General features: G+C 40.4%; 2 protein-coding genes across 2 annotated transcripts; one reads left to right on the top strand and one right to left on the bottom strand.

Moving 5' to 3' along the window:
* The first annotated feature begins 274 nt into the window (after positions 1–274).
* On the top strand, positions 275–16,643 carry LOC147179399 (transketolase-like). The gene is made up of 14 exons (XM_086068938.1): positions 275–539; positions 2,343–2,460; positions 2,788–2,901; positions 4,048–4,145; positions 7,424–7,615; positions 9,234–9,352; positions 9,967–10,163; positions 10,256–10,420; positions 11,629–11,785; positions 12,144–12,274; positions 13,334–13,417; positions 13,889–13,982; positions 14,058–14,180; positions 16,015–16,643. Exons 1-14 carry the CDS (start codon positions 433–435, stop codon positions 16,200–16,202), a joined length of 1,887 nt encoding a protein of 628 aa, XP_085925064.1. The 5' UTR covers positions 275–432; the 3' UTR covers positions 16,203–16,643.
* A 3,956-nt stretch (positions 16,644–20,599) lies between these two features.
* Positions 20,600–23,931, bottom strand: nsun5 (NOP2/Sun RNA methyltransferase 5). The gene is made up of 5 exons (XM_086068939.1): positions 23,509–23,931; positions 22,664–23,375; positions 22,248–22,455; positions 20,955–21,119; positions 20,600–20,865 (listed from the first exon to the last, which is right to left on the bottom strand). The coding sequence occupies exons 1-5, from the start codon at positions 23,719–23,721 to the stop codon at positions 20,670–20,672; spliced, it is 1,494 nt and encodes a 497-aa protein (XP_085925065.1). The 5' UTR covers positions 23,722–23,931; the 3' UTR covers positions 20,600–20,669.
* Between the last annotated feature and the right edge of the window lie 257 nt (positions 23,932–24,188).

Below are 24,188 nucleotides of genomic sequence, written 5' to 3'. Positions count from 1 at the left end.
CTCACCCAAATTCATTTCATATGCGGATTCTCGCTATTCGCGGCCGATCCTTAGCTCCCGTTTATAACGGGGGTCTACTGCTAATCCTACATCATAAGCAATAAACATACAACGCAGTAGACTGCGGCTGTGGGCGTGGCCTCAGTGCTGCCTTGTTCTCAAACCAGAACCCACATACTATTGGCTGTGCTCGTGCGTGACTGTTCGGAGTATGGCGCAGGCTGCTTTTAGCGCTAGATTAGCCATATTCATAGGATTTGCCTGCTAACACGCCCCCTCCCGCCCCAAATCCCTACCCTCCCTCACCCGTCTCACTTCTGTCACTCTGCTGCAGACTCACTACCGCCTTTTTAACCCCTGCAGTCGAGCATTGCGCACGCGGGACCATTTTGGGGGTGTTAACTCTTATTAATCTGGGCACACGGGTACAACATGGAAGACTACCACAAGCCAGACCAGCAGACGCTGCAAGCGCTCAGGAACCTCGCCAACCGGCTCCGGATCAACTCCATCAAGGCGACCACCGCGGCGGGCAGCGGGTAAGAGCTGAATTGATCCCACCTTGACATGTCATGTCACGGTCCAAGTCGAAAGCGCAGCGCTCGAAAGTCCAACGGAAGACACATAACGCGGTTTGCAAAGGTATTTCAAAAATATATATGTGGAGGGGGGGGGGGGGATACACTGTACTGCAAAAGGATTGTCTCAGGACAGGTGCACAATAATAACGCATTTCAATTTACTCGTAATGTTATGGGAATATCGTATTTAACACGAATTAAGTAGGAAAGGTTGTCATGTGTATGCAGGTGTGATCATTGCTGTATTTGGGTTTCTCTTATGTTGCCATGCAATTCTTTTATTAAACTTTTCAGCTTCCGTAGAATACTTGATTTGCGAAAGTAGAAGAAGAAATGAAAGTGTAATAGAACACAAAATGGTTGCTCATTCTACTGTACCTGACTGTATGGGACGTAAATGCAATTGCTCGTAATCTTCTGGAAATAGCTTTGTTCCGAACGCTTTTCTTCGCTTTTTAATCATGTATTCTTTTCAGCTTTCGTAGAATTCTTTATAACTGAGTAGAAGGAATATTATTCTAGCAAGTGAAATGACGGTGGAGTAGATATGTGTTTATTATTACTAGTAGATACGCTACGTTTTATTTTTTTAACTCTAATGTTGCGAGCGAATTGAATGTTTTTGTTTCCATAAAATAAAATAAAAAAACTTTTTAAATAGATTTTACTCGTCATATGTTCCGCTCTCCGTTCATCGATTAAACAAACGAGCTTTAAAACGAAAAAAATATGATTAGATCCATCCAACAGTGGTTTGAAATGTTTCCGCGTTCGGTTATATAAGAAGGGGGAGGAGAAAAAGGAGGAGCGGAGTCCGGTTCGGTGCAGTCAGCGGTCCAATGCACTCAGCGGTCCATGTAGCACAGTCAAGGCCGAATGGAGCTCTCACGCGTGTCCTGATTTAAGCCGAGCTCGCTAGCACGGTTCGTCACTGCGACGTTAAGCGCTCGGGATTCAGTCGAACTACATCCAGTTAAACTTTCAAAATAAAATAAAATTTTATATATATATATATATATATATATATATATATATATATATATATATATATATATATATATATATATATATATATATATATATATATTTATTTATTTATTTATTTTTTACCTCGAGTATAAACTCGTCTGTTGTGTTTGTCTTAATAAATCACCAACTACTGTATTGTGACAGGTTAGATAAAGGTGTTTTTAAACAGAATGTCTATTACTATTAGTTTTCCTGTGTACACTTTTCGGTCAATTTAACTGACTGCTTCCAACTTGTTTTATTTTATTTTTTTATGATGGTCATATTGTTCCTAGGATGCTCCTAGTGTGATAATTCCCCCATTATCTATGTTCATTTCATTTCATCCCTTAAACTATATATTTTTAAGGTTGTGACTCCCCTCATTTGAACACATTTTCCCTTTCAGGAAAGATTAAGCCTTGATGGAGGAAGGTTACGGTGAGGTATTTCTGGCATGTCGAGTGGAAATAGACAGAGCAATAACCTGCAAGATATAATATCTAAAGAGTGTGCATGCACAAAAATGACAATATCCGGTGTGTGCGCGAGAGGGAGGCCTCTCTTAACTTGGACTTTGTGTGCTCTGGCATGAATTAACCCAGTAAATGCACAGAAACTGTCAATATACACCACTGATGGCTTTTTTTTTTGTGTCTGTTTTACTTCCTCACATTGTCATTCTTTGGCTGTGGTCTATTTCAACATTGAACCGAAGCATCACATATCTTATGTCTTGTTCATCTGTTCCAGTCACCCCACATCATGTTGCAGTGTTGCAGAGATCATGTCTGTGGTCTTCTTTCATGCCATGAAGTACCGACCTGAAGACCCACGCAACCCCAACAACGACCGCTTCATCCTTTCCAAGGTAGTACGACATGTCCAGATTGGCTGTATCAGGACAATAAACTACATATATGCTCGATTTGATTTGATTTTGTAGTAGCACTTGAGATCTCCTTCAATTATGACTAACACTTTTATCAAAAGGGGTTAAACAAACTGATATCCCAACAATGGCAATCAGACTTCGAATTCAATTTAGGTATGAGAATGCATAAGAAATCTAACATTTGTGACATTCAAAATTTCTCATTAACATACAGTAAATATATTTACTCAAATGAAATTCTACTTCCTCGGTCATTCCATAACAAGGATAAAGCACTATTTGATCTTTGCCACATCTTTCCAGGGTCATGCTGCGCCTGTGCTGTATGCTGTGTGGGCGGAAACGGGCTACCTGAAGGAGAATGAGCTGCTCAACCTGCGCAAGGTCGACTCCATCCTTGAGGGTCACCCTGTACCGGTGAGGAAGCTGCGCAAAGTTCTTCTTTCTGTCCATTTTCTACCACTTCAGGGCGGTGGGTGAGCTGGAGCTTGTCCTAGCTACGTTTGGTCTGGATACACCTGCCGGGCCTGAGCAGAGTGCACATGTTGACAAATAACCATTCGCACTCAGATTTACACCTCAATTTAGAGCATTCAATTAACTAACATACCATAGATGTTTCTAGAATGCGTTAGAAAGCGTGGAGATATGCGGACAACTTGCACTATCCGAGGGGTCAGCAACCTTTACTGTCAAATGAACCATTTTAGCCCAAATAAATAACCACAAATCTGTCTGGAGCCACAAAACATTTGAACAAACCAGTGTGTTAGTGTTAGTCTTGACTTTCTTCTGCCTTTTTGTAATTTTTCGTACTTCATTTTTCATAAATTTTTAGATTTTTCTGCCTCTCTGACCTTTTTGGCAATTTTATAGACATTTTTCCTGCATTTTCTGCTTTAAAAAAAATCTGACATTTTTACCAGTTTTGTTGACATTTTAGATAATTCTTGGGATTTCTTGTTTTTGGACATTTTATAGTTACCTTTTTAATGTTTTTTTTTCTGCGTTTCTTTCAAATCAATTTCAGGACTTTTTTTCTTTTCAATTCAAAATAAAAAATGTATGCTATTTTTCTCCCTTTTATCTTTTGTTATTGGATATTTTATGGTTACTTTTTGAAAATGTTCTATTCTGCCTTATTTTTTAATTGAACTCTGACATTTTTTGGCAATTTCATGGACATTTTTAGAAATGTTTTACTTTTTCATCTACCTTTCATCTCTTTTTTTCTGACAACTTCAAAATTTGGACTATGACATTTTGGGGAATATTTAATTCATTTGTATTTAATTATTAATTAATTTAAAGAATATTGTATCTAAAAAATAAAAATGTAAAAAAATATGAATTTCTACAAAAAAAATTTTAGAGATACACAAGGATCCACCGGAGAGGGACTAAAAACCCACATATGGCCCCAGAGCCGCTGGTTGCAGATCCCTGCACTATCCACATTCCCAATCAAAAAATAATGCGCTGTATCTTTTACATTGTGTGTATGAAAAGAAAACCCAAACAACCATGCGTGTGTTTTGAGCCCATTATTTGTTGTCCCAACAGAGGCAGCAGTTCGTGGATGTGGCCACTGGTTCTTTGGGCCAAGGTCTGGGAGCTGCCTGTGGAATGGCCTACACTGGGAAGTACTTTGACGAGGCCAGGTAACCTACACAAAAACCACGCTCGTATGATTACCGATTTGGTCGAGAGGGAGATCACACCAAGGGTTGCAAAAATTTGAGAAAGCTGCCAATTTTGTTTCGTTTTTGCTAGGTAATTGTCTTAAACATTATATTGGTTCGTAGAATGTGCTTGAATGCAAACTTCCTATGTATCTGACATACCCAGGGGGGGTGGGGGGGGAGTATTCAGTATAGGAAAGTGTGCAACCTCCCTAAGTCTTGCCAAGATGAATGAATTCAAATTCAGGTTCAACTGGCCTCATTCATTGTTGAATAATTAATGAATTAATTGATGGCTCCCAAGACTTGCATCCATATAGTGTAAGTGATTGTGAATGACAGCAACCCATTGTGTTGACGTGACATTTTAGCCTGAAGCGTTGAAACAAACGCACACTGACAGGTGCGCTCTCTGTTGATATTTGGAAAAGCCGACGATGCACATTAAAGCTGCCACTTTTTTTTTCTTTTTTAACATCCAAGATTACCTATTTCGTGTAATTTATCCTAGTCACGTCATCCACAACTCACCACGGGTAGATTAAAAAAAATTGAATTTTAAGCGTATTTGGTACATTTAGTTGCTGAGGAAATAAAAACAGTGCATCTTAAAAACAATATATAGGGGGTTTTTTTGCGGGGGGAGGAACAGCATCAGTGTGAGGAATGCTATAGTGTACTCTCTCTTTCCCTCCCCGCTGTGAGCACTCACTTGTTTCTGCTCTAATAATCACGCATGCAAGTGCACGCCCTCCATGCTCCATCTCCCCATCTGCTTCACTCTCCCCCAACACCTCCCCAAAGTGGAAATGTACACACCCTCCCTCTCGGTGTGTCTTCTGCCTTACTCTTTGCTCCATTGTGTGTGCAACTGCATACATGTGTGCATAAGGCTGCATAGCTTTTCCCCACCGTGATGCTCGGAGCAGCTCGTCACTCTAATTCAATGCAACGCAAATGATCCAAATTCCCAAAATAGGCTTCAGCCACTGATTTCATGGAAATTCCATCCTATTGCCTCAAAGTGACAGTTTGAAATCATTAGGATACTACACAGTCTTGTAATGAAGTGAGTAGAGACAGCAAGGGTTTCATGCCCTATAACCATGTGGGCGTGACTGCATGTTGTTGCCATGGAGACCCCGCATCACCTACTTCAGTGGATTGCAGCTTTTTATAGGTCAATGGATTGCACTTGGTTTGATGCCACACGCTTCCATGTTAGACAGTAAAATTATTAGATTTTGCCCAACAACGCTGGCATTATAATGATTATGACTTTAAAAAATATTTCCTGGTGTTCAACATTTAAATTATTTTAAGTACTTAACTGTATTTAACGACGGCATATTAGGGCCACGTATAAATATATATCTTTAATATTCCGAGAAAAAAATCTCATACATTTGCGAGAGAAAAAAAACGAGTTTATAAAGTGGAAATTTTGCGACTGTATAAAGTGGCAGATTTGCGAGGGGGACTCGGAAATTTACGAGAAATACACGTAGCGTAGCTATAGTCTCCATGTGAGGATTCGTTGGTGGTTAATGTTTATAAAAATGTTTATAAAAATGAAAAAGCAGGATGGAGACGGATTCATTATGAAATTTAAACTTTACTCGTCATTCACCGCAGCGAGAGCGACAACACTTCCTGATCCCCTATCAGCTGACTAACACTAACCAATCAGATGCTAGCATACTTTAGGTAAATGCTAGTGAATGGCGGAGAGCAGCCGATTCGACACATCAATTTAGATACTTTTACAAAAAAATACCAAAATGTATGAACGTGTAAATAATCATTCTGGAAACATAAATGTACAAGTAAATATACATTTTAACAAATTAACTTAAATGTTTGATTGTCCGTGTGTGGACCTTCCCAAAGCGAGGCGTCTTTGTCGCTGGCCAGTGGCCGTACACAACGCTTCAAAGAGCGAATGCTTAACATGATATGGTTAATCTCTGCTAAAGCAATTACTATCTCCTTATTTGGAAACCCGACAGAAAGTATTGGCACAAACAGTTGAGTAGTACGCTACGTGTAGTTCTCGTAATTTATAAATTGGCAAATTTGCGAGTTTTTTCTCTGAATATTGCCCTCGCCCTCTAAAATAAATATATGTATACGTGGCCATAACACGCCGTCGTATGACCTTGTACTGGCAGGTTGGGGAGAAGCTGAGAATTGTTGGACTATTCACTAAAGGTGTGGGAAATGAGTCATAAAATTGAGCAAAGCAAGGGTGTGGTTGTTCAAGGAAATTGGAAAATATATGCGTGAATGAATGTGTCAAATGCAGTAGAGTTGAGGGTGATGATGCTGCAGTAATCCACCATAATGAATGTTGAAATGTGAGATTATTGAGTGAAGCACAGACAGGCAAGAGATATGTACGGAGTGGAAATGTCTTTTTGGTTATTTGTATGCAGTGTTTGGGTCTTTGCGCGTCCTCTGAAAAGCGATTTGGCATTATTTGACATTAGAAGAAATCATTCAAATCTAATTGCTACCTTTTTTTGACAACTACTTAAAAGTTTCCATTATGGTAAGAATTTATCTGCATTTTTTGGTATGACAGTAGTATAAAAATAAGAATGATTTCTTAATTCAGATTTAAAACGACTTTATTCTTTCCATGCTTTCAATTAAAAGACTAACCCTTGACAGCTGGAGGGAAAGCCCCGGAGCTGTTCTTCCGTACTGTTGCTTTAACTGTCCTCAACTAACATCTCTCCATCTCATTGCGTCCGCCTTTGTGGAATTCCTCTCAGCTCATCCCTTTCTTCCTTTAGCTTCTGCGCGGTTTGTTGTTTCTTTGCGTGTGAGGTTGGAATGCGAAGTGTCTGTGCCTATCTTGCAGCTTTAATACGAACGTGTCTATTTGACCGGAAAGCTGTCAGCAGTCGTTACGCTGCGGGCGCGAGGGCGTGGTGGGTGGGGCGCCGGTGAAGTGTGCCTTTGTGTGTTGAAGCGTCACATCAGGCCTGATCCCAAATTGTGCTCTGGAGAGAAAGGTGCTGGTAAAGCCTCCCCAGCTGCTCCAAAATGATGCTACTCGAGTGCTGACTAGAAAAGAGATACAGTCATTGTGTATTGAGGCTGTAAAATCTCAAATAGATTTTTAAATAATAGTGTACTCTCCCAAACACTGAAGTGCATCCTTAAAAATCCTCTAATGGTCGATAAAGAGAATAATGAAGGGATGAAAATATGATCCAAGTGTTTGCTCATGCGACTTTCTGTGCGCACAGCTACCGGGTGTTCTGCCTGCTGGGAGACGGCGAGCTGTCCGAGGGCTCGGTGTGGGAAGCCATGGCCTTCGCCTCCTATTACCAGCTAGACAATCTAGTGGCCATCTTGGACATCAACAGGCTGGGCCAGAGTGACCCGACGCCTCTCCAGCACCATGTCGAGAAATACCAACGACGCTGCGAGGCCTTCGGGTGAGCTTGTTACATATTGTACAGTAAATCCTACGGCTTGGAAATAATAATACATCAGATTTTAATGATAATAATAATACTTGTCGAAATGTACATTTGTACAATGGGTATATAAATGATTGATAGCAACGGTTCTCAAACTGTTTGCAAGTACCACCATCATGACCAACATTAACGTATTCACTGCCATTGACGGCTATAGACGTAAAAAATTAATTTGAACTATTTTTATTAGCTTAAATTTTTTTTCCACTTTTGTTAACAAGAGTATGAAAACAAAAACAAAATATTGTACATTTAGACCGATATAAAATTATTATTAAATTTGTGATTGTTATACTATTGAAGTCTTGCGATTAATTACAATAAAAAAATGTAATCGCCTGACGACCTAATTTTTAATAATATTTTCTTTTCTTTTTTTAAATAATCTTTTTTCAAAAAGAAAAAATGAAAGAAAATAAAAGATTATTAAAAATTAGGGCGTCAAACGATTGTAATTAATTAATTAGAAATAGTTCAAATGATTTTTTTATGTCTATAGCCATCAACGGCAGTAAATGAGTAAAAATACAGTCTTCATCAAAAACTAGGCAAAAACTTTATTCTAAAAAGAATGATTAACACTGCACCTAAATATAGGAAAATACAAATTAAAAAAAAAGACTTAAAGGGAAGGGGAAGTCAACCTTAAACATTTCTTGTGATGTGTTATATGTGACCTTTACTAGTCTAAACATGACATTCTGGTTAATCTATTTGTGTAATATGAGTTATGAAGTAAAATCCAGCCGTTTTTCTCCGTCTCAGGGTGCAGCCATTTTGCCACTTGCTGAAGATGACATCACAGTTGCTCAGGCAACGACCAATCACAGCTCACCTGTTTTCCGAAGCTGAGCTGTGATTGGTTGTTACCTGAGACATGAGCAACTGTGATGTCATTTTCACTCGACAGCAAGTGGCAAAATGGCCGCCTTCTGATATTGCTAAAAACTGCTGGATTTTGCTGCTTAACTCATATTCCACTATCGCAATATTAACCAGAATACCGTATTTAGACTCGTGGGGCTGCATAGAACATTATTTATTTATTTATTTATTTTTGGGCTTCCCCTTAATAAAATAATTTTACAATTAAAATGTATTGCACATAAGTGTGGAAAATTTTTACCTAAATAAGCATGCAACTGTATTACACTTAATGTGTAAATATAGCTCAACTGTAATGTACTGTACTGGATTAAAAAAAGATTAAGATACTTCAATGTACTGTTTTAATATTTGATTCTTTGCATACCATACAGAGAGACTATCTGATTTTTGGTATTTTAGCATGCATATATTTACTATGTATGGAGGGAAATGTAACCCAAAAAAACAGCAACAACAACAAATTCCTAATCTCAAAAAGTTTGAATATTACATGACCTGAATTTTTTTTATTGAAGCTGTAAAGTATTGTACATGAGTTAAATTTTTTTGTTCTGAACTCCTGAAATATTGTTTTTGACAATATTCAAATGTATTGAGATGCATCTGTATAACGTGTGAATTATTTTTCATCTATTTAAAGAAATTGACATTTGAATTGAATCCCAAACGGTGTGTATTCGTGCAGTTGGCATGCTGTCATTGTGGACGGACACAGTGTGGAGGAGTTGTGCAAGGTCCTCAGTCAGCCCCGTCACCAGCCGCTTGCCGTCATCGCCAAGACCATCAAGGGCAAGGGCATACAAGGTAGTATTTTACTCCTATTTTCATTTATTGATGACCTCTACGCTCAAGCTGTTGTCAAATTGAATGTGACACCTTGACCACACGTAATCCCCTCTTCCTAATCCCCAAGAATGTGTAGGATACGCACACCAATGGCCTATTGTACTGTTTTGTTATGATGAAGGAGGGGAATGTGCATTATTGCATGCTTGGGGGGCTCCAGAACACGGGCAGAAGCAGTTGTCATAACTTTCTAAGGCTGTGCTCCACATGATTCTAACCTTTGACCTTTCATGCAGCCTGTTGTGTCAACTTGATTTCATGCACGAGTCAGCATGCATGTGGGCAAAAACGGTCGTAGCATTTACGATTCAAATTCTGCCTTTATAAAGTCAATAAAGGACCATTTTTATCAACTTGACATTTTGTTCTTTTCACCCTTTGACCTTAATGCTGGTAAAAGTGGCATAGAAAAGTGGTTCCTAATATATATAATTTAAATATTTTTTGACGTCTATAGCCGTCAGTGGCACTGAATGAAATATTGCGATTACTTTTTTAAAATTACGCACAACAGTCCAAATATTCGAAACCCCACTGCACACTACAACCACAATGACGTGCGTCTCTTTCAGCGGCCGAAGATAAGATGGGCTGGCACGGGAAGCCCCTCCCCAAAGATATGGCCGAGAGCGTCATCAAGGAGCTGCAGAGCCGCATGGTCAGCAGCAACAAGCGTCTGTATCCTTCGCCGCCCAGCGAGGACGTCGCACCCGTCAGCCTGCGCAACATCCGCATGCCCAACGCACCCAGTTACAAACATGGAGAGAAGGTTATCGTCAACACTTTGTGAAAAACATGAGTTTAACATTTGTACTTCAAAATGTATGGTCACAAAGTATCTGTCTGCGCCTCCGTGACCAGATCGCCACCCGGAAGGCGTACGGCATGGCTCTGGCCAAGCTGGGCCGCTACAATGACCACGTGGTGGCGCTTGACGGAGATACCAAGAACTCGACCTTCTCCGAGCTCTTTAAGAACGAACATCCCAACCGTTACGTGGAGTGCTACATCGCCGAGCAAAACATGGTACGATGGGCCCAGAGGTTCAGGTTTTCGCAGGCATGCATACTTTCAGGTTATTGAGCAGTATAGCCATAAATACTGTAGTATGTAGAACTTGACAAATGAAATGTTATAGCAACATCAATTCTCATTTGAAGGACAGTGGAACCTTAGAATCAAAATTATTTTTCTTTGGCTTCTTTTGTTTATGGTTGCTACAATTCCATACACATTCGATTGTTTTTATGTACAACAGTAACTTGTCTTAGCTTTATTTTGCAGTTATGTTACTGTTAATTACGCTAAAATGTTGTTTTCCCACATGGACAAAATTGGTGGTACTCCTCTGTTAATGAATGATAATAATAATAATAATAATAATAATTATTATTATTATTATTATTATTTTAGCGCATGATTAATGACCGCCCGTTACTTGGAAAGCCTCTACTGGGGGAATTCCAGTCGCAACGCAGCAGACACGTCCACGTCAAAATTTAGCAGCAATACATTTAATAATAATGCATATATTTGTGGAGACTGGGGTCAAGTTGTGTTTTAAAATTTAAAAAATGCGCAGATCTTCACAAGTTACTCCATGTTAAAGATTAGATAGCTCTTAATATGAAAAAAAAATGAACTGAGCTGTCACCAACGTCTTACAAATGTAATTATGCCATCTAGTGGCAGAAAAATGACCTGAACACTAATCAATATCACACTCGTATTTTACAATACAGTACATCTTTTGAACTTTAACTGAATTTTAGGAATTGTTATAAAATTACTGTATCAATGACTAAAAGATGCAGCCATATTTCTATTAGTTTAACATTTTTTACACTTTTTTGTGAACAAGAGTATGAAAAAATATTTTATTGTACATTTAGAACAGATATTAAATGTGCGATTAATTGTAAGTTAACTATTGAAGTCATGCGATTAATTACAATTAAAATAAAAAATTGACTGACCCCCCTTAATAATAATAAAACTAATGGAAACATCACAGGGGCAAGAAGAAATATTGCTAGCCACTTTTATTTTAAAATGTAGATATGTATTGCATTGCTGCTCATACCAATAAAAATACATTGCACTGGCAATTCCAATACGTAATGCTGAGAAGACGACACCTGCGTCCTACTAATTTTGTGCTTACGCTGATGAAAATGAGTTTGACATCAGGAGGTCTGGCGGTTCAAAATGTCACTCTCTTTTCCCTCTCCCAGGTGAGCGTGGCGATCGGTTGCGCCGTGCGAGACCGCAACGTGGTCTTTGCCAGCACCTTCGCCACCTTCTTCTCCCGGGCCTACGACCAGCTGCGCATGGCCGCCATCTCCGAGAGCAACATCAACCTGTGCGGATCCCACTGCGGCGTCTCCATCGGTCAGCCAATCACAAACTAGCTTCATTAATGGCCTATGTTTTGAACGTAAAAGTGTAACTTGTAAATGCTTCCCCAGAATCCTTAACTTGAACCTCCCATCTTGTCACCTTCTCTCTTAATGACTTGAGCACCTCCTCCTCTTCCTCTTTCTGGAATTAGCAACCTCCCTCCCCGTGTCCCTCCCACGAGTCATAGAGGCGATCTGATTCTTTCCCCACCTCCTTCCCTTTCACCTTCTCCTCCACCTCCTCAGGTATACTGCATGGTCACTACCTGAATGCATGCTCGTTTGCTAGCATGCTGCGCAAATGTTAGCTTCACGTCTGTTCATGTGTTTGTGTGTGTGTTTTTGTGTAGGCGAGGACGGTCCCTCTCAAATGGGTCTTGAGGATCTGGCCATGTTCAGAGCCATTCCCGGGACCACCATCTTCTACCCTAGCGATGGCGTCTCCACTGAGAAGGCTGTGGAGCTTGCTGCCAACACAAAGGTATCCGTGATTCATGCGCTTACAGATCGACACCTTCTTAAAATAATCGGCTAAGTCGTTTTTTCCAGATTTTTTAGGAAACAAAAAATTTAACCTTTTTTTTTGTTTGTTTTTTTTGCAAAAAAAAAATGACAGCCAATTATTTTAACTCATTCACTCCCAGCCATTTTCACTGTGCTAATGGCCATATTGTGATTTTTTTTTCATTCATTAATAATTTATTTCCATTTTTTAATTGTATTATGTATAGTTAATTTCATTTTAATTAACCAATTATTAGATCAAATAAGAAAATGTGAAAGCATTTGTTTTCATCATTAATTTATTTTTCCCATTTGTAGGTGTGATTACTGTATTTGTTCAGTTCAATTGTAGTTAATTAACATGCTCTTTTCTATATAAAAAAAAAAGTATTTGTAAATGTGTTTATTTTACACATATTTTTATGTATTATTTACAATGAATCAATTAAAGTATAACGCATCTTGAAGTTCTAGTAAAATGAAAATTAATACACTCACCACACAAGAAGAGTGGTTTTAAAACACTGCAAAATTTGAACGGTAAAAAAGAAAAATCGTCAAAAATATCAAATGAGGCTTCAAAATCAGGACAAATCAGGCCTTTGTCTCAGTTTTCAAAAGCATTGGGCGTGACTCAACTGTCAACTGCCATTCAACTTCACTTCACTTTACTGAATTGTCCCTTGTAGGGCGATTTGGTTTGCAGCAGTTTACAAGCATACAACACAAAGTCACATATATATATATACCCATAATGATATGCTTACAAATATGTGCAGTAAATTGCATTAAATGCGTCAAGTGCACGGACATAAATAAATAAGGCAGTTTGTGAACAGTCACTAGAAAACAATTTAAAAGACGTGATCGACTACTTGTCAGCATATATAAGTAGCTTATATAAAAAAATAAAAAAATACCTCTGGTACGGATGGTATTTGGTCTAGCTGGATGGACTTTTTTCTTCTCTGTTGTCAAGGCACAGTATCAGCATGAGTTAAGCCCCCCCCCCCCCCCCCCCACCTCTCTCTCTCAGGGTCTGTGTTTCATCCGAACAAGCCGCCCAGAGAACAACATCATCTACAACTGCAATGAGGACTTCCATGTTGGACAGGCTAAGGTTTGTCGTGTTTATCTCTAAAAGCAACAAACACTTCACTTAATCGTCTTCAGTGTGCATGCTTACTTTTTCACACGACTTCATTATTGCGCGAAGATGTTGCTTCAACACATTTTTCATAGCAGTGATGAGAAGTAACCAGGTACAAATACTTTGTAATGTACCGACTGACTTTTTATTTTGCAACCTGCATTTGAAATATAAAGTTTACTTTCTACTCCTTACTTGGTCAAAATAGACTGCTTACTTTTTTTTTTTTATAGCCTATGCGGATGATGACACAACGCAAAAAAAAAGACATAAAAAGAGTTTATCAAGGCAACGGCAGTATCTGTAGTATTCATCAGTAGTTCCTCTTTTACTCGAGTATTTTATCTTCCTACTAAAGTATTGTGAGTAGTTTTTCCAACTCTGCCATCTGGAACGCTGTCTTTTGATATGGAGCTGCCTTAATATCGCCTTCTATCTCAGGTGGTCCACAAAAGCAATGACGACCACGTGACCGTCATTGGCGCGGGGGTGACCCTGCACGAGGCGCTGGCAGCCGCCGAACACCTGAAAAAAGGTATAGCGAACCTCGTTCTGTATTTTGGATGTGTGAAAGCGCCCACTGAAGAATCCTGTCACTCCCCCTCCACAGAGAGAATTAACATCCGCGTGATTGACCCGTTCACTATTAAACCTTTGGACTCCAAGACCATTATTGACAACGCCAAGGCCACCAGGGGGCGCATCATCACCGTGGAAGACCATTACTATGAAGGTGAGAAGTCGATTTTGTTCGCGAGTTCATCGGGTGAGGGCTTGCAAGATGTCCCATGTCAGAGGCTGGGTCCGAATGTCCACCCTTGTCCCCTACCCCCTCATTCACGACATGGTCCCGCACTATATAGTGGCCTATAGTGCTCTCAATCTATTTGGCGATTTGAACAGCCAGCTCACTACTTTCTTCTTGTCGCATATCACGTGACCAACGTACCCGTTACGACGCACCGCCGCATAAATTATTACGTACGAAAATGTTTTAAAACTGTATTTTATTTCCTTTGTCGGATATGTTTTCAACTAAAACTAATTAATTATTTATGTAGTATATATTTCATGCATCGCTTAGATTCTGGTCTGTATCAACCGGTTTTGAGTGAACATCCCAGTAACTGAATTTGTGTCATATTTAACACGAATATGTCGGTCTGTGACTTTATTATTATTTTTTTTAAACAAACCGTAACTTGAACTTCAGGTTGTGTGTAAAATAATGAGATCCAGGACGATTCTGTGTACTGCTTGTGAAATTACGAATTTATATGTTTTGATTGTGACCGGCTGATTAATTACTTCGACATTACAATTATTTTTTTTACTTTCCAAAATCGTCTCGCGGGCCAGATTAAATCCCTTTGCGGCCCTGATCCCGCCCGCGGGCCGTATGTTTGACACCACTGATCTAATGAGACTTTTTCGGCTAATAAAAACAACATAAAATCAACGAGGTAAAAATATCATCCAAATTCAGTGATTTCTATGTATCGCCCTCTGCTGGACTGGAGTTAAACACCCACCATGTTATGATTGTCTAATGAGTCCTGTTTATGACTTTTACATATTAACCACCCCCACAACTAAGTTTTTCAGGCAAAACCAGTTAGTCCAGTTAGTTTGGACTAATTGCCAGAACTATCGTGATATGGTTAGATTAGCCAGTAACAGGTTTGAAGTCCGTGGCATCTACCCCATACTCATGGGGTAGATGCCTTATTGTTATTGTGAGATTGTTGTGTACTGTGATGATGTTTGTTTGCTTAATGTTTGCCATGTTTGACTGGTGATTTCAATTTGTTAAATAAAGCATTAATAATAAATAAATAAATAAATAAAGCCTCACCCACCATTGGCCCAGCAGTATGTGGGGCGGGACTAAGGCGGGCTCACTGCATTAGACAGATGCGTCCCCAAAACGAGCTAAATACACGACGTCAAAGTAGAAGTATTTCTATTAATTCAATCTTGTGTTATTTTGACAAACTAATGCTAATAATACAGCTGCTAACTCTTTTAAAATGTACATATCTTAAAATAATAAACAAATGGCATGTATTTCCGCCCTTACGCCTCAAATTAGAAAGAAAAAACGAGCATCGTAAACAAAACGGCTTGAAGCAGAATAAATGGCTTGAATGAGAAAATACTGAAAGACGAGATGAGGCTGCAGACAGCGTGACAAGATCTGGAGAAATGTTTGTGATTCTCGTAAAGAAGGAGATGAGAAGGATGGCCATGATACTGTATGTTGGCGGAGGGGGATGGGAGCTGGCACAGCCTGTCAGAGCTTCTTAATTTCCTCTTTGGCCTGTGGGCCCGCGCTGACCTACATACAGTACCAGCTTCATGCATTTACATGTCCAAAAATGTATTTTGTCTTCTTGTCTGCTTTTCCTTTCCATACTTGAGCCTTCTGTTATACAGTAGAAAGTGGTATTGTTGTGCTAGCGCTAGCCTCGGTGTTAGCATTTTTGTTGTGTCAGTGCTTGTACGACAGCAATACAGACATCCAAACCATATTTACAAGAGTCCACGTTGGCTGTGCTCCCCGTCAGGTGGTCTGGGCGAGGCCGTGTGCTCGGCGGTGGTGAACGAAAGCGGCTTCAACGTCCACCGCCTGGCCGTGTCGCAGGTGCCCCGGAGCGGCAAGCCCCACGAGCTGCTCCAGATCTTCGGCATCGACCGCGACGCCATCATTCAGGCCGTCCGCAAGGTGCTCAGCGGCGCCGCCAACGCCAAGTGAGGACAAACGAATCGCCACCATGACGACAAAATGCATACGGGGAGCGGAGGGAAGCGACTGCTGGCCCGCTCCTCATGAAAAGCCCTTTTACATTTAAAAAAAATAAAAATCTGTTATTGATGTTGTTTGACACCCTGGCCCGGTTCTGTTGGCGCGCACACGAAAAAATCCATAACCCCTCCCTCCCTGTCTCCCCGAAAAAGTTGTGATATTGCTGTCGTGTGGAAGTGAGAGAAGTAAAGTGATGTGTTTTGTTTTTCACAAATTTTTGTGCAAGCCCTCTCCTCTCGTGGGTGCGACGCCACACCCACACTCAATTGTAACCCAGTCACTTGTGGTGGTGACATTTTGTTTCGGAGCACTGACTGTTTTTAAACCCTCTTTTGGTCCTCACTTGCGACAGGACGACCTCACACTAATAAAAGGATGCTTTCTTCACAACACTTGTGTCTGACCCTTTTTTTGTAGCATTTAAACCTTGAAAGAAAGGACATTTTGCTGCTATCTGTATAAAACACTGCTCAGTGGTTGCAATCTAAACTATTGCACAACTTTTGCACTTCTCATGAAGAGATAACCGCAAGGGCCACAGAAGTAAGCTCTGGGGTACACCAGTTTTTGGCTTCAGTTTTCAGACAGAAATCTACGACGGCGTATTAGGGCCACGTATAAATATATTTTTTTAGAGGGCAATTGCAAATCTGCCACTATATAAAGTGGCAAACTTGCTACTTTATGAACTCTTTTTTTTTTTTCTCAAATTTGCTACTTTATAAACTCAGATTTTTTTTTATTATTTTTTTTTGCGACTTTATAAAGTGGCAAATTTGCCACTTTATATAGTGGCAGATTTGCGAGAAAAAAACTCAGAAACTTACGAGAAATACACGTAGCGTAAGTATTCGCTCTTTGAAGCGTTGTGTACGGCCACTGGCGATAGAAGACGCGTCGCTTTGCAAAGGTCCACACCCGTACGTTCAAACATTTATGTTAATTCATTAAAATTTATATTTACTTGTACATTTATGTTTCCAAAATTATTATTTACACGTTCATACATTTTTTAATTTTTTTGTACAAGTATGTAAGTTGATGAGTCAAATCTGCTGCTCTCCGTCATTCACTAGCATTTACCTAAAGTATGCTAGCATCTGATTGGTTAGTGTTAGTCAGCTGATAGGGGATCCGGAAAAGTTGTCGCTCTCGCTACATTGAATGACAAGTAAAGTTTTAATTTCATAATGAATCCGTCTCCATCCTGCTTTTTCATTTTTATAAACATTTTTATAAACATTAACCACCAACAAATCCTCACATGGTTAGACTATAGCTACGCTACGTGTATTTCTCGTAAGTTTCCGAGGTTTTTTTCTCGCAAATTTGCCATTTTATAAAGTCGCAAATATGCGGGAAAAAAATAGTACATTTGCGAGTTTATAGAATGGCAAATTTGCGAGTTTTTTTTTCTCTGAATATTGCCCCCACCCTCTAAAAAAAGATATATTTATACGTGGCCCTAATACGCCGTCGTAGAGAGCTGTGTTGGATATATATAATCAGAATTTTTTTTTTAACAAGAAGCAGTGTCACTCATTCCACTATAAGAAATTCAAAATAATGTTTGCATGGGTCCCGATCGCTGGTCCTGGGGATGTCATAAAAGCCCACATCCACCATGTGCTGTGCATATTTGATATGTGTTAATAATTGAAAAGCCTTTTGAAATATTCACACAGACTGCAGCATGTGTCTTTGCTATAACTTCATAACTGTACAGTATGTGGCTTGCTTTTGTGCTTTCATTCAATCACTGGACTTTGTAATCCTGTGTCTTCGACACCGTAAACGTTGCAAAACGTGCCCCGCCAACGTGCCCAGATGAGTACGCAGATCCCTGACTGTTTTACTCCGATTGCACCTCTCAGCTTTTATCTTGCCTTTAGTAGAGCGTGCGGACCCTCACATTCCGCAGTTTCTTTGGGGAGGGGCGGAGTTTTTTCTTACCTCATTTGAAGTCATGTCTTTATTTGTCAACTGTGGCTTTAAGATCGTGCACGCACTCCATGAACGAGCCTGACACCAATGCTGCAGTTACGCTTTGGGCCAGAGGTGGCAGTCGCGAGTTAAAAAAAAAAACTGCACAAAGATCCTTTAATGTATTAATTATTAAATAATTACCATAATTTAGCTTTATTGTTATCCATTGTACTAAAGCATTAGTATGCATCAATTGTATTTTTATTGTAGTTATTATACCAGTTTGAGTGTTTCTGGTTGTAGTCATGATTCTACATGAGATGTGCAGTATCTTTTAAATTGTATTTAATCATAATTCAACTTAATCTTACTTTCTAATCATTAGAATTTATCTGTACTTATTTAGCGTATAATATAATCATTATTCTGTACGTCATATGTCATAACATTTCATCCATTGTAGTTTGTTGTAAGTACGCATTCAATCATTATTAAATATCAGTAATATTTGATGAAATGAAGAGCAGATTAAAAATGAGTCTTTGGCAGCTTATATAGTCCTTGCTGCCTCAATATATTAGATGTGATGTTTGCAATGACCTATGACCCTGTGCCTATAGAGCCATCAGGACTTGTCTGGTCTCAGAGGTGTGCGTGCGTGTGTGTGCGTGCATAGTGTATTTCACACACTGTCTCAGCCATACATGCAGCTGTCAATCTGCTGTGTGGATGCACCCCATGAATAGAAACACGCACACACACACACGCCACAGCTTCAGAACCTCCTTTCAGTCACTTTCTATCATTTTCACCTCCCAACAACCCCCACCCCCTGCAAAACGTGCGCCGTCTGAGTGAGGAGCCTTGCAGCCATGCTTTTAGACACAAAGGAATATCATACAAAGTAGGCTTTGCCTATGAATGGGGGTTTGACGTTCAGACAAGACAAGAACATATCGTGGCAAATACAGTAGGACGAAAGTGCAGGGAGCAAATAATGTGACATACTTTGAGATATGAAGATATGATGATAGCTGCCATGTCTTGGGCAAACAAACGTGAAACGGGGTTCCCGTTGAAAATATTTTTATTATACATATTTTAAGAGAGTTTCTAGACTCTTGATGAGCAAGTTACATATAAAATATAACGTCTTTTTTTTTTGTATGATTTTTTTGATGTGTCCTGTGAATCTTAATAATACTAATAATTTAAATACATTTGAAATACTTGTTTTGCTCTTGAAGCAGAAAGAACATCGCCATGCTTATTGCTCTAAGACCGATATCTTATTTTTTTTCCCAATGTTTTCAATACTTCCCCAATGCAACAATGCAAGTGCTTCCTGTATACGCTAAAAACAAACGGCGGATTGTATTGCTTTTGCCTGTGACTATCATACAAACCACATCGATTGTTATAGTAGTCAAACGACATCTCAACACATTTTAAAATCAAAATAATTTCCGCAAATCAAATGACAACGATCCAAAGTCCAATGCTTTTCAATGAGCGGAGATTTCTTTCACCGAATTGACCGCCTTTTCGACTTGCGACGTCATCACTGAATTGTCAATATATTTTTTAATGTTTTTAGGTGCCTACCAGTAAGAGGGATGCACCAAACGCAGCAAAATACGTAGAAAACAAAACATCTCATAAAAAGTTTACAATTGATGGTATACCTGATCACTTTTTTCCCAAATGTTGGCGCCAAATTGTCCTACGGTTCTGGAATGACCCAAATATTATATGAATGTATGTGAAAAGCACCTGCATGAACTAGTGCGTTTAATAAAACGTTTAGTCATGTAAGAACACAAAAAAAACACGATGAATTAATTGAAAATAATGATTAATAAAAAAAAAAAGGTTTCTCTAACCACTCAGTGTGGTAACAGCATGACCCCGCCTTCCTTTGTCGAAAAATCAATCCCCGCTGACCTGGACAAAAGACTGAAGATGAAGAGGGTGGGGGTGTTTGGGGGGTGGGTCAAAATGGCAGGGATGAGAGGATGAGGGAGGATGTGTGATGTTCAGAGGGCACAGACCACAGCAGGGATAACAAAGAACAATGTAATATACACGATAGACACGCCACTAAAAGCAACAATAAAGCTGCATCATGTCTTATAGCGCCCCCTTCAGTTTACATTGCAATCTGCACTACATATCCAGCTGTGTTCAGAATAGAGGAAGTCCACCATGTTTTAAAATGTTGCTTCCCTTGGTGCTCAATCCCTAAGTTGTTCAAAGAGAAAAGTGAGAATTTGTTTTTCTTCGAACCCTTCCCTAACTGACGTGTGCGCCTGATGCCAATGTGGAAATGTTCAGCAGCTAATAAAAATGGAGGGATGGAAATGTGGTGCATTTAAACGATGAGGAGTCATTTGTTCACTTGTAAGCAACATTAACCGGAGGACCATTAGAAAAGTTGTTTAATGAAATGAAAAAGCTTGCATCGTGACATCCTATTGTGGACATGCCAACTCAGTCTTTTAATTCTGTTGTCATGCCTCCGCTTTTCTTCTTCCGTTTCCTCCTCCTCTTTTTGGTCTTCTTCTCGCCAGGCGCGCCGTCTTCGGCGGCCGTCGCTTTGTCCTCGCACTCGGACGCTTCGGACTCGGGAGTGGCTGCAGGGGTCTTCTTACTGGTGGGTGGGCAAGTCGCCGTCATCTCCGGATGCCTGTGATGAGCAAATCCAGATCTAAATCTAAACAATAGTTCAGAGGGGAAGTAGGTCTTCACCGTTTTCTCAAGTGCAACGGTAGCTACCTTATCTGGACCGTTACTTGTGGCATCAGATTCTTGACTTTTTTGCATCTCTCCAGCAGGGCCACAAAGAATCCATGCGTGCGCGTCCCGTTGACGCTTGCCCGGAGGCACTGAGGCAGGGGCGGCAGGCCTCGTTCTGGCCACTCAGCCAGCAGAGGAACCAGCCTGTGAGGACACAAGACACAAGAGATGCTCACTCTACAGTACAAATAGGAAGTCCTGCAGGTCGGGCAACGTGGCCTTTGCACACATAAAATGTTAGGACTTGCTTAGGGGACCGGAAAGAGGCTGGTTCGAGTCCTGTGAAACGGCTCCAAGCCCTGTCGCAAGTCATTTATATGATTTTTTTAAAAAACATATTGCCTTCGCAACTAGTACAGAGAGCAACTGTCAAGCAATAATGAGGCTGTCATTTGCTAAGCTTGAGCTTTTTAGAGCCACTTAGCATCCACATGCTTCCACAAAAAAAGGATGGAAATGAAATAAGGCTGATGGTGAAGGGATTGGGGGGGGGGGTGAGTATGGCGTCCAATTTGACCACAAAAACGTGTTAACACAAAATACGTCATCCATTGCCAGGCCACATAAACTTCCATTGCACTCTTTTCAGTCAATCAGCACCCCCTATTGGTGGAAAGTTGACACTGCAGCCAGCGCGATTTTTTTTTTTTTTTCCCCCGGATCGAGTTTTGTCAGGTGCCAGTGATTTGTTTTGTTTACCTTTTTAAACAGGATGCCGTTCCTGTTGCATCCCACTAATTTTCATCAGTTTTATTAAATTGTTCAATACACTGGTCAACACATTTTTATTAAATTTTAATCAGATACAAGTATGCTTTTCTTGAATTTTTTTGCAGCAATTCTAAATCTGCCCTTATTTTTCTCTCCCCAAATCAGGTTTTCTTAATAACATTAATAATACAACAATCATATATGTAATATTGTCATACATTATGTAATTTAGTAATATTTATGAATTAAGGAGTTTGTTCTAAAACAGGTGGAATTTTTTTTTTATGTCATAGCTATAAATTACAACGCATGGTAAAATCCTTATTGTGCAAGATTTAAAAGGTCAAACTTAAAAAAAAAAAAATCTCAAAAACTTTATGTGCTAGAGAAAAAACCTAGACATTTTTTAAATCAGCGTCAAAAACATGTTTAGGGACACATAAAGCGATCTCTGATTAACATTTACTGTTGATCATTGTAATCTATTCTAAAATGATTCAACAGCGACAGTGCCGAAAATGGAATTTCGGCGTCACCGCCGACTGGTCCGAAAGTGTGTACCTGAAGCCGGGATTCTCCTGGAGACAAGCCGCTACGACCTCCTCATTCTCTTGGCTGTGGATGGAACAGGTGGAGTAGATGAGGCGCTTGAGGCGAGGGAACCGGAGACCGTGGTTCAGGCAACGCAGCTGGAAGGTTGCCAGCGAAGCCAGACGAGACGCGTCCTTTTGAGGGTCGGCAGACGGACGGTCCTGGAGACACACCATGCCTGAAACACACGCCAGTACACACACACTCGCTGAATATGTGAGACAAATTTAAAAAAAAAATTCCACCATTAATTTGACCTAACGTAACCTGTAAAATTGTATTTAAAAAAATTTTATACTAATTATGACAACCTATTAATTGATTAATTACAAAATAAATATTTTTGTCCCATAAAGCTTCAAGTAATAACACAAGCATTGTTCAACCTGATCCACTGCACGAGGGATCGAGCAGAATGTACTCCACGTCCCCGTACAACTTGCTATTCGGGTCCACCTTCAGGAAGTCCTGATTGGCCAGCTGGTGACAGGTGACGCCCGCTCGCAGCAGCAGGGTGGACATGGTGGCCAGACGCTTGGCATCCAAATCGAAGGCGAACAGCTTGCCTCTGTTCTTCATGATGGCGGCCAGGTGGCTGGTTTTATTCCCCGGGGCGGCGCAGGCGTCGATGACGTGACTCCCGGGTGGGGCGTTGAGGAGAAAGGCGGGCAGGCAGCTGGCTTTATCCTGGAGAATGATGTGGCCCGCCTTGTACAGGAAGTGGTCGTGGAAGTCGGTTTTAGGCGGGAAGACCAGCACCTCTGGCAGGTGGAGGTCCTTCACAAACTCCTTCGCTCTGAGGGTCAAGTCATCCAACCTGGAAGCCTCCCCCTTGTAGATAAAGCCATCCCTCTTGAGGTAGTCCACCGTGTCCTCCACGGTGGTCTTCAGGATGTTGACACGCGCGTACCTGGGCAGCTGGTCTCCGACAGGTTGTCGGACGTTACTGGGGAGCAAGTCTTCATTCCTGCTGACCTTCTGCTTGACTTTCATGAGGGCCAGCTCTGTCTGCAGTCTGGAGCGATGCTTCATCAGCAGCGCCTTCCAGGAGCCGCCGCACTTGAGGCCTTGGCCCATGAGCATGTCAAAGACGAGAACCTGGTGTGGAGAAAAGTACATTTTGAGATTGCGCAGTTTATCAAAAATCAGTCAGGATTAAACCACGTGTTGCCATGATTCAACATTGAAGACACATTGGAACCAGCAAATATAAAACGTTTCCATCACACACCTTGGCCAGGGGCATCTTCAGCTTCGTGTGCTTCACCAGCTTGGTGGACACGATGATATTTTCCAAGATGGACGAGAACTTCTGGACCTCGCAGACCAAAGCAAAGAGCTGCTTGATGTTGGCGAATTTACTTTCATACACCAGCGTTTTGAGCGCACCCTGTTGCTTCTCCACCTTGTCCAGGATTTCAGCGGCTTTCGTGTACAGCGCCATGGTGAAAAGAACCGTTCGACGAGCTAGCGATTAAACGTCATTCGAAGTGTCCTCACGTAATGTTACTGGTCTTGTTCAGGGTAACTCCGCGAAAACATAAAGTCCACATAAATATACGGGACGACAGGCATTAGTTGAACGTAGTTCCACGAGTTGAACTAACATGTTATTACAAACGCGTGGAGGAACTCGGAGCCATAACCTCGGAAGTGAACCACATTTCTGACGTCATCGGCTCGCGCCAACCACTGCTTGTCAATAAAGCTATTTTGCCATGAAAATATTCCATAAAAAAAAATCATACCAACTACTTTTTAAATTAATTTAGGATTTCAGGTATATTTCTTATCAAAATGACGAATATTGTCTTGTATTCATTACCACGTGAAGAAATAAAACGTACATTATGATTTTTTTCACACGATTGCAAAACAAATGAACATATTACGTACTATTTTTAATTAAAA

This window comes from Leptonotus elevatus, chromosome 2, assembly GCF_054856555.1.
Source record: "Leptonotus elevatus isolate MCC_2025b chromosome 2, RoL_Lele_1.0, whole genome shotgun sequence".
NCBI classification, from domain to species: Eukaryota; Metazoa; Chordata; class Actinopteri; order Syngnathiformes; family Syngnathidae; genus Leptonotus; species Leptonotus elevatus.
This window is presented reverse-complemented; position numbering and strand designations above follow the sequence as displayed.